This window comes from Nesoenas mayeri (assembly GCF_963082525.1).
Source record: "Nesoenas mayeri genome assembly, chromosome: 2".
Taxonomy (NCBI): Eukaryota; Metazoa; Chordata; class Aves; order Columbiformes; family Columbidae; genus Nesoenas; species Nesoenas mayeri.
In genome coordinates this window covers 145,030,905-145,047,039 of record NC_137543.1, presented here as the reverse complement: position 1 = coordinate 145,047,039, position 16,135 = coordinate 145,030,905, and the positions used below count along the sequence as shown (strand labels likewise).

Sequence of the window (16,135 nt, the reverse complement as noted above, 5' to 3'; positions counted from 1 at the left end):
CAGAGATAAACCCTTGGAATAACAGTAAGCCTTTACAGCTTGTCAGTAGGAGAAAGCTCAAACATAAATATCTAGTTTACAGAAGTAACACAACTTATTTTGGTAGATTACATTGTTTCTGTTTCAAATTACCCTGTCAGTCGAGGAAATAGAGGTTAAGAGGTCATATTTTTTTAAAAAATGCTTGAAAGGGGTCTTTCAAGGGATTTTTCGTAAATTTCTACCCCATACTCAATTACTTATTTGTGATGGTGCATAAGCTGTACTTTCATGTCAAAGATGCTGATTTTGTTGAATTTTGTTTTACAAATCCCCTCAAATGGGCAGAAACCCCCTACACACAGCCTGAAGTGTGCTGGTTTGCCCCACACAGTAGTTCCTGTCAGGTTTTCATCACATCTTCATTTCAAGTTTGATCTTTTATTCCATGTTGGGTAAAGGCTTTGTTGTTAAGTCACTTTACTCCAGAGTAGAGGATGCAAAAGCGGCATGGACTTCTTAAGTAGAAGTGAGGTCAAGTTTGAGAGTCTTCTGTGTTGAGAACTTTTAAAACAGTTATTACTCAACAAAGGGTGGGGAGGGAGAAGGATTAGTGTTTAAAGTGTTGAGGCAAAAATGCCCTTGGCCACAGCGGTGCTTGACACCACTGCCGAATATCGGCACAAGCCCTCATGTGAGCCTATAGACGGAAGATGAACCCTTTTGCTTCTTCCACACCCTGTACGTGCCACCACCCCCGTGGCGGCACCCCGGGCAGGAGTGGACCTGTCCCCGGTGTCCGCGGAGCTGGCGGGAGACACACGGTGCCGGTGGCCACCCCGCCGCCCCCCCCGCCGCCCCCTCCGCCGTCGCCCGGGGTCAGGCTGCCCTCCGTGTGGCTGCAGGAGGGCCCCGGTGAGCCCCTCGGCAGCCCACGCGTGCCGTACCGTGGGTCTGGCCGCCGGAGCCCAGGCTTGGCGTAGCCAGTGCAGAGGCGGCGGGCAGGCACTGCGGCCCTGGGGCTGCCACCCACCGACGGCGGGGAATGCACACGACACGTCGTGCCTCAAGCAGAGGCTTTTGTGGGCCCGTGGGTGGTTTTACCCAGAGAGCAGTCTCTGGACCCCGGGGCGGGTGTTTGCCATCACTCCCGTCCGACCCGTCCAGCGCAGAGCGGGGAGGCGGGAGCTGTGCGGGCGGTGTCGCACGGCGGAGATGACTTTATCAGCGGCGTGTGACACGCGGGGACGGCGGAGTGGAGCATCCTCGCCGTGCGCGGAGCGGCCACGGCCTGCGAGGAGCGGCTGCTCGGCCCCGCTCCTGCCCGCCGCCGCTTCGCTTTTCTAGGGCCCTCGATTCCCCGGCAGCCGGCAAGACGAATAAATTACAAACCCGCATTTAATGTTAGTGACTCTTTAAATGGAATTTTTCATTCAAACTTTGTCATTAAAATAGAAAGGCCTTTTGGTTGTGACCATACAAGCATAATAAATTGTATATGTTTGCGATACTGAATGAATCTTGCCCATATGCTGCACTGCAAGGCTACATGAATGAAGCATTTACCAAATCAGGCCCACCACATTAAACAGAAAAACAATCTTTATTCATGGTAACTTATCAGTTTCAATTAATCAACCTCAACAATAGAAATTCTGATGTGTTCAAGTAACTTGAAAGCAATAGGTCATCTCCCGGGCAGCCATGTTGTGTCTTTGTGCCTATGGTTTCAAACAAAGCAACATCTCCAATAAATGTACATCCCCACACACAGATGTGTGTGCCTATATGTGTATAAACATCTAGGCACGCCAAGGGCCGTAGTATACACCTACGGCTGTACGTTGAAGTGTTTATCTTTTTGTCATACAAAAAGTAATTGTTTTCTAGTATTTTTTTGAGCTCTGCAAGTTTAAACAAAAGAAAAGAAATTTCCATTGGATGACCATCCTTTCAGTTTCTCTGCTGCTATGTGAATAGCATTGTGCAAACCATTCCAATGGTATTGAAAAGGGGTAACCATTGGTTTGATTTGGTTACACGGTTTCGTAAAGAGCTCCCTCCCACTGCCTTAGGGTCTGTGAAAGGTCCGTGACCTGTTTAGAACTGCCAAGTGAAATGTCATGTCGCCCCTCCCAAATGGGAGTATCTGCATTCATTTGATCAGTATAAAAAATGATTGGGGATGGCGAGATCAGGGCTTTTGAATTGCAATTTATAGCAGTTTACAAAAATGCACATTGTTGGAAAAGAAAACATGGAAGTGTTTCTTTCTAAATTGCATTACCTGTGAAATGTCATTAGTCTTTTTTTAGGATATCGCATCCTGTTTTTTATGATCTCAGAGAGAGACTTAAAAGAAGAAGTTGGGTGTTTGCTTGAGATATGAACGCATACCGCCCTACCTATAGCTGTCTGCGAAGTTTCACCATCAGCTGCTAGAGGAAACGTTTCCCAGGTTGTGTTCATATTTCTGCTGTCCATGCTTGGTGGTACCGTGATTTTCACGAGATCTTGCCGTTTTAGTGAAATGACACGAGGCTGCTGCTTTCCGGGAGGAAGGTTTGCTCAAGTCCGGGGCTCAGCATCCTCCTACCTCCCGTCGAGCGCTTTGACCACTGCCGCCTTGTCCAGGACAGATTCACTGAACGCTTAATTTGTTACTCTTGCAATTGTCTTCGCCGCCGTGCACCTTAAAAGGAGGGGGAAAAAAACAAAAAAAAAAACAAAAAAAACCCAAAAAAACCACAACCAAAACACCAACACAACCCATAGAAAAAAACCCACCACACGGATACACAAAATACAAATACAACACACCACGAAACATGAGGGAACGGTTACACTTATTTCAAACTACCAGCCCTGAAACTGGTTGTGTCTCGCACGCCGTTTACCCCGGGGGACTGGCCGGGTTGCCCTTTCATGTCCCCGAGCGGCGAGCGCTGTGGCCGAGGGAGAGGGTACCCGGGCTGAGTGCCGGCCTGTCCCTCTCTGTCCCTTCTCCGCCTCCGTGCCCACAGTCGTCCCCGCATCTCTCGGCACCGGTTTGGAAGTGTCAGCGCTGCCGGTCATCGCTGTCAGTTGTTGGATCGGGGTGGGAACTGCGGGGTCTGGCCCCACCGGGGCTACTCTGGGCGCCGTGTGGGACAGACAAAGGGTCTGTGGAGGGGAAGAGCGGGGACGCACGGGTATGGGGGACAGGTGAGAGGCAAAAGCGGGGGCTGAATCTTCCGCAGGTCTGCTCGGGACAGTGGGAACCCATGGCTGGGCTTGGGCCAGGCCCCGAGGGCGGGGGCCGCTAGGAATTCTAGCGGTGGAGTCGGAGGCTGCTCTTCTTCCTTCAGGTGCTGGGATGGATGGCGAAATACCCCCCATCATCTCGCCCCTTCGCCTTGCAGGTGTCCTGCTGCCAGCAGCGCAGGAGGTGGAAGCTTCCTCTGAAAACATCATCCTGCCCTCTGGTCCAGCTCACCACGGCCTTGGCCCAGGGCCAGGTCTCCCTGGGACTCGCCTCCAAGGCCTAGACCCTGTCTTTAGGTGCCCAGTGTTGCTCGGTTAAAGACGAAAGCTCAATAAAATATACCCCCACGTCACTGAGCCTCAGGAGTGGGACCACCATGGCGTTCCGCTGTCACACGGACTCCGGGCAGGTCCTCGCAGGCACAGGGGGCTGCAAGGGCAGCGTGTGTCCTTATATCTGTGTGTCCCTACTTGGGCTGATCCGGATCCAGAAGAGTTGAGGTGTCGCCGGGCAAAAGTTTGACCCTATTTCCACGTCTGTGTTCACTGAGTCCCGGCAGAGATGCTCTTCGTAGCTGTTGCCCAAGGCTGAAACGTTTAAACGGGGCAGATAAATTATTAGGAGTAAAAGCCTTGAGCGGCTTAATTGGGAAAAGCGGTCCTGGTTCCAACCAATGTCCGTACAATTGCACACTGCAGTCCACCATTATTCGAGCTTCATCTACTATGCACTATATACCACCGTCTCCAAAGGATTGTTGCCCTAGAAACTTGTTTTAAATCTCCAGCTATATATCAACACCTTGTTTTAGCAGTCCTTGGCTGAATTACAGTTACACAGTTTGGCGCTTCTTTCAAATTTCCTCCCATCAGTTTGGCCAAAGAAAGGAATTTTTCTCCTTTAGAAATGAATTGGCTTAATTAGTAAGTAGATTAATGGCAATTGCTGGTGAGTTGGTTTCCAGCAGAGTTTCACCAGAGAGGGTTAATCGGAGTCAGGTCTGGAATCTTTCCCAGAACTGGCTGCCAGCCATTTCCGTCAACCAATCAACCCCGTAAACAAACGCGCTATCCGCTGAAATAGAGTTTATTTCTTACTGTCATCCCGCTGGAGTCATTTCCCTAAACAGCCGCCACCTCGCAGTGGGTTTGAAATGGATCACCCTGAACGCGGGGCTGCTGATTTCCAGCTATTTCCCCGAAGACTTGGAAGTGTTTCCCCGGCAAGAAAAGATTTGTTGGGCGCATCAGCATTCGATAAACATGTAACCTGCTTTCATCAGCCTCCGGCTGACACTTTTCTCTTCCAAGAAGTTGATAATTTGGGGCAAAAACAATTAAAGTCACTGGGTGATCCAAAATTCTTTTCCAAAGCCACTGCCTCAAACACGAGGCAAGCAAGAAAAACATCAGCATAGACTTTGACATCTTTTTCAGCCTTTCCACTCAATTTTTTCTATACCGATAAAACGCATTCATACTTCGACTTGCAGCTGCATTAGTCTTGAAAAAAAAAAAAACCCTGCTGAGAAATGCATATAATAGGAAAAACAGATCGGCTGGACAGCAGCGTAATTAATGCCAGAAAGGGCTGAGGCCGGTTTCATAGTTTGTCTTTTGAGGATATCAAGACGAGACCTGGTGAAAAATGACGCATGCTTTAACACTTCAGAAAGCTGGCAACTAGCAGAGCTCCCCCCCTCTACCCCTCCTTTTTTTTTTAACTTTATGCCTCTGAACAAAGGGGTCGGCAGAACTAGCTAGGTTGTAATGAGTTCTGTGTCCCTAGCACATTAAGTGCATCATGGAAACATATTGTATCGAAATAGTTTGGAGGAGAATACTGGGGATGAAAGAGAAAGGGTGCTTTGATCAGCTCCCTGGGGTCCTGAGTGCGCGCAGACCGACTTGCAAGGACTTATTCAGCTCCAGCGAGACACACTTACAACGCCATTCAAAGAAATTTGCATATCTGTAATTTATCACATTTGTCCCCAACATTTTTGCAAGGTAAATAAAAGTTGGCTGAATAAAAAATATCAATCATCACAGAGCGAGGGAGGGCGAGAGCGGGAGCAGGGTGAAGTGTTTGTTTAACCAGACTCGGTTTGGAAAACTTGTGCTGAACGCGGGGTAAAATCCACCCCGGAGTGTTTCGCACAGTTTATTTCAAGCCGGCGACCGCGTGTGTGTCTGCGGCCGAAGCTTCGCGCCCCGGCCCGGCCCGGCCTGGCCCGGCCCCGCGCCCACCCCACAGGGCCCGCAGCTCCGGCACTCCGCGCCCCCCCCGCGCAACACCGCGAAGGGCGCGTCCCCTCGGTTCGCTTCCCGGCCTCCGCAGGCCCCCGCAGAAAGCCTGGCAAAACCCAAATGGACAAGGGGAAGGGGGAAGTTAAAAATCTACCGTCGGGGACGGTCCCCATCAAGGGCCCCGCGCCGGGCCTTGCTCAGCATCAACCGCCGGCGGCAACACCGCCACCGGCGTCTTCAACTTGACCTTGGCGAGGGTTCTGCGCCTTCGCCTCATCTGTCACCCGCGACCAGTGACAGTGATGCATTTCGCGGCATTGTCGGGGCAGGGCATGGGGAGAGCCGTCGGGGACGGGATGGGACGGGATGGGCCGGCCGCGGATCGGGCACTGTGTCTTCGGGCGGTGGCAGGGAACAAAAGCCATAGCAAGACGCCTGTGCGGCTAATTCCGTGAAAGGCGCGTCCCAGTCCCCCCCGCGGGAAGGTCAGTGTCGCAGGCTGCGCTCCGCCGAGGGGTGCCGCACGGCTCCCCGCATCCCCGGCCCCGTCAACCACGCCGTCGGGGCGCGACTACGGCCGCTCTTCCAGCCGGCGTGTGCGCCCGGTGCTGACACGTCCCCAGGGCTCTGTGCTTTCCCTTCTTCCCAGAACTCCGCCGAGCCGAGGCCACCGGCGGCGGCCATACACCAGCGGGCATGTTCGAGCCCCGCCGGGACCCACAGTGGCTGCCCCCGCCCGCCCCATCGCGTCCCTAGCTACTTCTCTCTTCTGCGACGCGGGACAGCTCCCCGTGGCCTCACCCATGTAGGGGCTGGAGCCGTCGGGGGTGCTGGTCCCGCCCCGGGGGTGTCCCGTCCGCCATCCGCGAAGGAACCGTCTGCCTCGGGGCCGGGCAGCAGCTCTCGCCCGGGAAATCATTTTTCCCGCGGCCGGAGCGCGGGAGGCTGAGGCGGTGAGCGGCTGTCTGAACCGTCTCCGGTCCCCGGCGCACTCCGGGGGCAGGGCAGCCGTGGGGCCGCCCGGCGGAGACGTTTTCCGGAATAGGAAGCCACCTCCGCCCGCCCCGCGGGAGCGGAGCTCCTTGGCAGCAGAGAACTCCCCTCCACCCGGTCTTGCCACCGCGCCCCACGGCGGCAGAAGGCTTGTGGCTCCGTCGGGACGCGGGGCGGTGGCGGCCGCGTGCCACCCCCGTGCAACCCCTCCGCGCTGCCTCCCCTGGGGGGCGGGCAGCCTCCGCCCGGTGAGGTCGCGTGCTTGGGCCGCGCGGCTGCAACCGGGAATCCTGGAGAGGCGAGGATCGGGGGGACCGGGGAGGCCGTGGCCTGTCCAAGCCATGCATGGCAAGGCCGGACAGAACGGCCGGAGCCTCTTGTCGCCCCGGGGCTGCCTCGCGGGGCGCCCCGAGAGGAGAGCGTGCGGCAGGGCCGAGCCAACCCTGTCCTCTCCAAGTCGCTGGGCATTACAGGTTGCGCAGAGCAGGTGCACGGCGAGAACGGGGGGACTCAACGGGTCGCGGCACAGGGCAGAGGCAAGGGGCGCGGGGGCCGGAGCGAGCAGGGGGGCGGGCGCTACCGCGGTGCCACCCGGGGGCCCGCTCCGCGCTGTCCGGGTGGGCGCCGCGCCCGTGGCCGGAGAGCCGAACGCTCTCTCCGCAGCCGGCGCCGCCGCCCCAGGGGCCGCCCGGGGGTGGCCCCGTTCTTCTTGGCGGGGCTTCCGCCAGACGGGACCCGGCGGGTCTGCCCGGCGGCCCCTCGATAGCCGGCCCCCCGGGGCCGCCCTCGGCGCGGCCGCCTCTCAGCGACGGCCCTGCCGTCGTTCCCGGGGGCGCCCTGCAGCCGGGCCCCCTCTTGGAGACCTCCATGCGCAACGCGGGCCGGCAAGCGGGAGAGCCCCGCCGCCACCGCCCGCTGTCACTCGCCGGGACCTCGACGGCGGCGGAGCCCCGGTGGGGGCTGCGGCCGGGAGTCGCCCCCGGCTCGGGGCCGCCCCTCCCGCCTCCTCCGGGCTGCGGCGGCCGCGCGGGGAGCGGTGGGGAGCGGCGGAGCGCACGCGCGCCCGCGCGGGGTTCGGCCCCGCGGCAGGGCGCGCGGCAGCGCGGGGCCCGGGGCAGGCGCGGGGCCGGGGCGTGCGCGGGCGCGGGGCGGCGCGGGGGGGGGGGCGGGCATCGGCGGCGCGGGGGGCGGACACTCCTCCGTGCCCGCTGGGGCGGCCCCCGGGCGCGGCGGCGCGCTCGTCCCCGCCGGGCGGTCTCCGGAGAGGCCAGCGGCGGCCGGGCGCGCCTCGCCTGCAGCCGGAGCCATTCATCCCCCGCCCCTTTGTTCGGCCCGAGAGTAACGCTGTGAATTAAAAGAAATGACAATATTTCGTATCTGCTCGCCCGGCCAGAAGAAGGGCCCTTGAGCCTGGCAAAAATCAGGCGGATCATTCATCGTGCCACCCCGCACCTGTGGGCTTGGCATTGAAAACCCCGCGGACCTCTTCCTATTAAACTTAATTATTCCCCCAAGGCGCACAATGGTTGAAATGGAGCAGGTTGGAGTCTGTTTATTGGTCGTAAATGTTTTTCTGAAGATCTTCTGAATCTCATTGTTAGCTCGTTGTTTGAGGCTGCCCTCTTTCTTTCAGACGAGAGTAGCCTTGGACTTTTCAATTTTCAATCGTAACATCTGCTTAATCGTACGGATCAAAATATGGAGACACAAAACATATGTAATGGTTGATTTGTTAAATCCTGGTAATGAGTTATTAACAAGGGAAAACAATAGGGCAGGATGGTGAGAGCCTTATGGTAACAGAGTCACTTTATGTAACGCCTGACGTTTCCCTTCTTGATAAATGGAACTAAGGTCTGAGCGCCAGGTGATAGCAAGAAAATCAATGTCTTTAGGGGCCGGCACCGAGACTTTTTTTCTATGTGAAAAATTAGGAGACATAAAATTTAATTGGCTGATCAGGGGAAAGCAGTGGTCTTAAGTTTAATTGCCAGTAGGCTTAGCGAGGGAGACAAAACAAGATTTGGGCCTGTTTGTTTGCTTGCATCCCAGCACCGAGTCCAAGTGTATCGTTGAAAATGTGTTTTATTATAACACATGTCATGCTTTACAGTTCCCATATTGTGTAAAGACAATAGTTAATGGTACATTAAAGACAAGCAAACCATGCCAACACGTCTTGGACACATTGTAAGGGCCTCTCTCTTTGCTCGCTTTAGGCAGCTGCAGTCCAGGACCCAGAAGCACAAAAAGAACAAGTTTGAAATACCAGGTGCATCCGAGAGAACCACGACAGGGATTGATATGTTATAGCCCAGGACATGAACCTAGCAATAAAGATATCATTGCGATTGTTTGCGGCTTCCACGCCATGTAAAGCTGGAGGCGCCGGAGCAGGCTGCTTTCTGGCAGCGAAGGCTCTGCCTCCCCGGGCTCCCCCGGCGCCCTCCGCCAAACCCGAGCACCTGTTGGCCAGACCCCGGCCCCGTCGTGGGAATCGCCTCCCGCCCACGCTTCCAGGTCTCGGCAGCGCGGTTTGTTGTGGAGTTATTTAGGACCATTCTCACCGGCTGCGGGATGCTTTGGAAAGCGGGAGGTTTACCAGGGGACACTCAACTGGTGTTTGCTCGACCTCGCAGCTGGTACTCGGTGCCAGCGAGAGATGCGTGAATGAAAGAGGGATGAGATCCCGGGCTGGGGAGGCTTCACGCCCCGCGTCTCGCAGGGCGCTCGCCCGACTGCCAGCAGATGAGAGGCCCTGGGAACCGCGACGGGACAGGTTCACAGTGCCCGTGGCAGCCCCTGCCTGCGCACAGCGCTGCTGAGGAGGCACGCACGCCTTCCCATCCCCTTGCTGGCTCTGCAGGCCAGCGGACTGGTGCCTCCAGTATTTTGGGCTTGGGTGGGGGTTTTGTTGTTGTCGTTATTAAAAAAAACCCTCAACATATTATTTGAGTGGGAGATTGTGTGTTTCAGATAATTAAATTGTCTTTTCACCTAGAGTATCACGAGTGACGGGTAGTCCTGGGAGGACAGAAACAGCCCGCACACCCAAAGCCCGCACCTCCCTCCTGTGACACTGTGGGAAGCGAGTCGCCCGCAAGTGCCTCCAACACCTCCCCCCCCGCCGCCCTCCAAGCGGCTCTGGGGATTTCCACCTCTTTTGTTCACGCCTGCCCCACTTTGCAGCCCCCGTGGCGGTGAGGGGCCAGCAGGTCGGGTCGGTCCTGGGCCCCGGACGGGCCTCCCCGGTTCCCCGGGGGCGCCGTCGGAGCATCGCGGCCGTGGAGGAGCGACTCCCGCAGGGGCCGGTGCGGGACTTAGGGCGAGTGGCGGAGGCTACTGGTGCAGGGCAGGAGCTCGGGGGAAGCGGGGAGCCGCTGTCCAGGGCACGCCGGAGGGCAGCGCTGGATGGGGCAGCGATCATCCCGATTTTCCCGCTCAAGGAGACGAGCGGGGGAAAGCAGCTGGGAACAGGGGCTGCGTGACTGTCAATCACGCCGGCCCCACGCTGGTCCTTACCGCGCCCAGTCGTGTTCCCCACCGGCAAACGCCCCCAAAGCTGCCGCAAAAGCTGCGAGCCAAGCTTGCGGGAGCCTCCGGGTCCCGCCGGGTCCCTTTGGCCCGGGGGACCTGCATAGGCGCTTTCCTCCTACTCTGTGCGGCTGGATTTTGTCGTAAGAGCGCGGCGCTGGGGTGAATGGATGATGAGTCAGTCAAAAGGAGCTGTCAGTCTCTTTGAAGGTTGCGTTTAAAGGGACTTGCCAAGTCAAGACGGGAGAGTGACAAGATAGAGACCCTGGTGTTTTACATGCGAAGGCCGGCTCTTCCGCTTCATCTGCACCATACTAAAGGATGTGTTGAAGCATTGAATCACAAAAAAAGTGGCACGCCAAAGAAAAGGTGCCACATAACAATGATTGTAGTGTTTTAATTGTGGGGGACCGCATCACCAAAGCCAATTGAGACGGACGGGGCTATACACAGAAGGGAACGGTACAACACTTCCATAACTTATAATTAAGCTGAAGTCCGACTAACATTTGACTTTCTAATGAGTGTAATGAGATTACATGCCTGATGGAAGCATTTGTGCAAAAGCGACTTTCTGTGTTTAATGAGGTCCTAATACAGGACAAGATCGAATTATAGGTCGGCTCTTTTTTTCGCTCAAAGAGCCCCGTTTAAGTTCAATGACACCGGTGCCGCCCGCCTCCCGCCCGCTGCCGGACGGGGCGAGGCTCCCAGCCGGGCAGCACCACCGGCAGCCCAGGATAGCACGAAAAATCAGCAAATAAATAAGCAAAGCACCTCCCCGCCCTCGGCCCGGTCTCGCCGTGTTTGTGTGGGTAAGTAGCTCCTCTAATTGCTATTGGAATAGATCCATGCCATCCGCGCTAGGGAACTAAATGTGTCTAACTAGGTTAATGCAATTAGCATGCATGCAACATATTGCTCCCACTTTGCGGCAGCTTTGAAAAAAAAAAAAAAAGCAACCGAGGGAGCGGGAGAGATGTACAGTATATGATGAGTAATAATTATACCTTGGCTCACCCGGGCCGTTCCCATCCGCCTGGGCACCGCGCGGGGACAGCTCTGCTCCGGCCGTGGGCCGGGCCGGGCGTCTGGGGCTCTCCCGGGGGCCGAGCCGTCGAGGCTGAGCCGCGGGTGCCACGGGAAAATCAGCACCTGCAGCGCCGGTCCGAGCCCCCCGCCCCAGCCCCGAGCCGCCCCCCCGCCCCCGCCGGTAGCACTTGCAGCCCCCCGGCCCTGCAGGCCCCTACCGCCCCCTCCCCTCGCTCCCGGGCAGGTGCAGCCCAGCCCTCTCCCCTCCCCCCCCCCGCCCCAGCAGCCGGGCACGCTGAGCTGGGGCTACCAGAGAGACTCTGCCACCAGTTGCACGATGGCTTTGCCATCTCCCCCCGCCAGCCCCCCAGCGGCATCCCCAGGGCCAGTGGTGCGGGGGCTGTTTGCCAGGCGCGGTCGGAGCGCGGCCCGCCGAAGGCTGGGAAGCCGGCGAGCCCCAGCGCGGAGCTGCGCACCAGCAAGGACCAAGGCTGCCCGGCCCCCAGGCTGGTCCCCTCTCCTTGGCACTTTTGGGAAGAGCTTTGTCCTGCTCCGAGTAGCGCAACCGTCCCCGTGGAGGCGGGGCTGGGGGAGCAAGGCAGAGACGAGGGCGGAGGAACCCTCTCAAGGTTGGTGTTTCGGGACTCGGGTCTTTCATCTGAAAACCGCGAGCAGAGGCACTGAAAGGAGGGAACCTCCTAGAGATAGACAAAGACATCAGTTGGAAGCAGTTCAGGAGAGGATGTCAAAAGGGGTGGAGAGAAGGAGACAGCGTCTCCGTCCACCCCCTAGCTGCATAAAAGCAGCCGGACCCGGGGACAGGGCAGAGCGGGGCCGGCACCTGAGCGGAGGGTGCCGGCCGGGATATGCTCCCGCCCCGCAGGGCCCCGGGGCTCACCCCGCCTGCCCAGGGACCGGGCCGGGCTTTCACTGCCGCGGGATGCGGTGAGGCTCTCGGCAGCCACCTCCTACAAACACACTGCTCCACAAGTTACAATCCGGGTTTATTATTAACAAACGCAAGAAGAGTCCACGTGCAGCAATAAATTATTTTCCCAGGTTCTGGCTTTTTTTTTTCCCCAAAAAAGGTGCTGACGGAATAAACCTATTGCATTTTAAAAAATCAGGATAAATTATATAAATTATACATTAAAAACAGACGATTCTACCTCATTATTACTACTCCATAATAAATAGATAAATAAACTTGATTGCCCTTAGAGTCTGGATCTTAATATACATTTACAATATAGGTCTCTACATACAGCATGTACAGGGAGGGGCGAGGGCCACCCGCGCGGCGCCTCACGCGACGAAGTCGAAGGGGGGCTCATTCTCGATGTCATTGAGGGACGGTTTGTTGTTCACCTTCCGCGGGTCCTCCGGCGTCCACACTTTGGCTGTCCGGATGATGTTTTGTTCCTTGAGTTGCTTTTCATCAGTCCACGACAGTGAGTGACCGGCCAGAGGAGGGAGTCCGTAGTCGGGGTCGCTCGGGGAGGGAGATCCTGGGAGACAGGGGGGAGAAAGGCAGAGGGTTACTGCTGGGGCCGGGATTCCTGCGGAGCGCGGAGCCGGGCCGCGCCGGGCCGGGCTTTACGGGACAGGGCGGGCCGCCACTTACTTGTGCCGCGATGGCAGATGATGATCTTCTTGGGCTGGCTGGGGCTCTCACTGCTGGCGCTGCGCAGCGGCAGGTCGGACTGCACCAGCTCGCTGAGGAAGTTGATGTACCCGATGGCCAGGCGGAGCGTGTCCACCTTGGAGAGCCGCTTCTCGTAGGGTAGGGTGGGGATGTGCGAGCGTAGCCCCTCGAAGGCATCGTTGATGGACTGCATCCGCCGCCGCTCTCGCACGTTGGCGGCCTGCCGGAGCTGCTGCAGCTCCGCCTCGGAGCGCACCCGCCGCCGCCGCTTGGCCGAGCCCAGCGCCTGGAGCCGCCCCCCGGGGGACAGCAGCGTCGCGCCCGCCGCCCCGCAGCACTCGTAGGCGAATCCGGGAGAGGCGGGCGACGGCGGGAAGGTGGCGGACGGCGCCGGGCAACGGTAGCCGCCCTCGGGATCGCCGCCGTCGCGGTAGTACTCCTGCAGCTGCCGGCTGAGGAAGTCCACGTCCGTCTCCAGCAGCCCGTCGGCGGCCAGCGCGTCCCGCGGGGGCGGCTCGCGAAAGAAGTCCTCCTCGTCGAAGTAGGGGGGCGAGGAGAAGGCATCCAGCGCCCCGGGGAAGTGCTCCAGCAGCACAGTCTCCATCGCTTATCTGTGAGGGCGGTGAGGACGAGACGGGACGGGGTGGGACGGGGCGGGGGGCAACCCCGCCGGGACGCACTTCCAGCCGCTCCCGCCGGCTCGCTCGCCGAGCCGCCCCGGCGGCGACGGAGCCCCCGCCCCTGCCCTGCCCTCCCTGCCCCTGGGTGGCCGGGAGGCCGGGCCGCTCTCCCGCTCTCCGGGGAGGAGGCCGGAGCCGGCTGGCGCGGCGGGCCGGCACGCGAGGAGTCTTATAACGACATCCCCGGGCGCGTGCCGCTGACCGCCCCCGCCAGCCAATCAGCGTGCGCCGGGGAGGGGGACTGCGGGGGGGACCGGTCCCCCCGTCGGGGGACACCGCGGCACTCCCGCCGGCCGAGGGGCGGCGCCGAGGCGGGGACCTGGGGGAGCGGGCGGGCCCGGCGGTTACCCCCGCCCGGCCCCGTCCGGCCCCACCGCCCAGGGACGAGCCCGGAGCCCGTGGAGCCGCTCAGAGCGGCGCTCCCCGCACGTCGAGCGAGGAGCCCCCGGTCCGCCCCTGCATTTCTCCGCACCAGCCACTGACCGAAATGGGCGCATTGGCACCGACCAGAGGGCGGGAGGCGACACCCCCGCGCTTCTCCCCCCAGAACTTTTGCTGGACTCCCGGGCCGGCCAGCTCCCGCCAGCGGCAGAGCCACCGTCGTAGCGGGCGCAAGATGGATCTCGCTGCGTTTGAGCTGAAGACAATTCTACAGTAATATGAAAATAAGTCCTTGTGCTCGGCTGCGCGTTGATTTTGACCACATCGGGCCCGGTTGCGCTTTTCCTTTTCCCACTGCCATTGCCCTCTCAAGACAAGTTCTTTTGGCAGTGGCTCTGTTAATAATTTCCTAACTGACTCTCACTGATTAAAGCCTTAAAAATTCTCACTGGGGTGAAATGGATTACCCAGCAGATTAGAGGAGGATTATCTCTGTCATTAGCGCTGCAATAGTTTGTCCGGCAAAGTCTGTCGAGGTTTATCGAAAGTGACTTTCCAGTGTGCCACCAGCACAAGCAGAGATCAAACCCCGAGTGGAAACGTATCCCACTCTATCAGCAGAGCAAGACAGGGCCAGCTCCAGGCGAGTAATAAATGACTCGACTTCAAAGCCGCTAACAACGCCGTGATAACGACAGTGAGACGCGTGAGTCACGGGATGAAACAAAGAGCTTTGCAAGAGCCACTTCTTGGAAAGTCCTGCCTGCAGACAGACCACGCGAGCAGGGAAGGAGGAACCCTTCGTGCGAAGGCCCTGAGGCCCCGCTGCCACCATTCTGGGAGGCGGAAACGAAGGGAGTCACCCCATGGAGGGGCGACGCTTTCCCGTACTCTGTGGCCCAAAACTGGCCGCAGTACGTAGATAGGGTCTCACGAGTGCCGAGTGTGGGGTATAACCCTTCCCTCGGTCTCCTGAACTGTGACCGTTTTCATGCAACCCTGAGATGCTGCTGGCATCCTGTGCGGCCAGGGCACACAGCTGGCTCCCGCCCAGCTTGCTGCCCACCCGCCCTTCCAGCTCCTCCGGCGGTGCTCGGCGGGGACCCCTCCGAGCCTCACGGAGCACAGCGGGCAGGAAGCCCCTCAGTCCTCCCAACCGTAGCTTGGCAGGAGGGATCCTCCGTCCCTGGACCGCTCCTCCCTAACAGCTCTGACCCACCGAGCCGAGGCACCCACCTGGGAGAGCAAACACAGCTTCGGCAGTTGCAGACCGTGCATGGGAACTGTGGTGCTTCCCTTTCCCCGCCCCGGGGCTCGCCGGGGGCCCGGGCTATGCCCTTATACCGCTGGCATTCCCTGAACCCTCTTTTGCGCTCTCAGCGCTGGCAGGGTAAATGCGTGGGGGATCCGCAGCAGCCGGGAGTGAGGCGCTGGTGGGACGGCAGGGACCCGCCATGGAGAGTAGAGGAGCGGAGGACCCCGGGGAAGTCCACGACCCCCAGGGGCCTCCAGCGCAGCCACAAACGGTCCCAGAGTCACGCTGCGCAGCCGAAGCGCGGTCCCCACACCCCTGTGCCATGTCACCCGTTAGTAGCCCGGCTCCTAGTCCTGTGCAGACCCCGGGGGACAAGAGCACGTACCTGGTGCTGCTGGCTCAGCTAGGGCACACCTGGACGTATGCCCCGTCCCTCCTCACCGCTGCCCCGCGGACCGCGGCTGGGCGGACCGGGCATGCCGGGCAACACCTGAGGTTGGAGAATCTCCGTTTTTGAAAGCAAATGAGCCAGTTCCTTCCCTTCCTGCCTGGCATGACCTTATCCGGGATGAGTGCAGCCCGAGAACGAGCGCTGTGTGTGAAGGCGTCATATCTGGAAACACATGTATACATTTCTCAGGTAGCAAACCCTCTAGGATCTGTGTCACTCTTATCGCGAAACATCCGAAAAAAACAAGAAAGCAAAACTAAATCTTAACAACATTGAGGTGATTTCGGGGGGATTTCCTTGTCACAGGGCTGGCTCTGTTCCCTCTCCTACATGCCCAAGGAGTCATCAACCATGGGACGGCGAATCCTTGCTTGTGCCACTCCGGCTGGAGCCGGGCAATTCAAAGCCGATGAGCGAGCTACGTCGAGTGACGCCTGTCACTACCGCACCCACTCGATACACACTCCACACACTCCGACGCTGACCCATGGCCCGCCTACAGCATGTTCCCCAGGTCAGACAGACCAAGCGCTGCCAGATTCAGAGAGGGAGCACCCCCCCCGAAAAAGACTCTTTTCCCTCAAAGCCTCTGCCACCAGCCTTATCCCAGAACAGCTCTTTGACCACAAGTCTGTCCCTGTCCCTACCCTTGTCCTTGTCCCTGAGGGCGAGACAGGCACAAGGGCATTTAT

At 58.7% G+C, this 16,135-nt stretch overlaps 1 protein-coding gene across 1 annotated transcript; it reads right to left on the bottom strand.

Moving 5' to 3' along the window:
* Positions 1-12,336: 12,336 nt before the first annotated feature.
* Positions 12,337-13,280, bottom strand: PTF1A (pancreas associated transcription factor 1a; the record flags this gene model as incomplete). The annotated part of the gene is made up of 2 exons (XM_080340533.1): positions 12,337-12,539; positions 12,656-13,280. The coding sequence occupies 2 exons, from the start codon at positions 13,278-13,280 to the stop codon at positions 12,337-12,339; spliced, it is 828 nt and encodes a 275-aa protein (XP_080196659.1).
* Between the last annotated feature and the right edge of the window lie 2,855 nt (positions 13,281-16,135).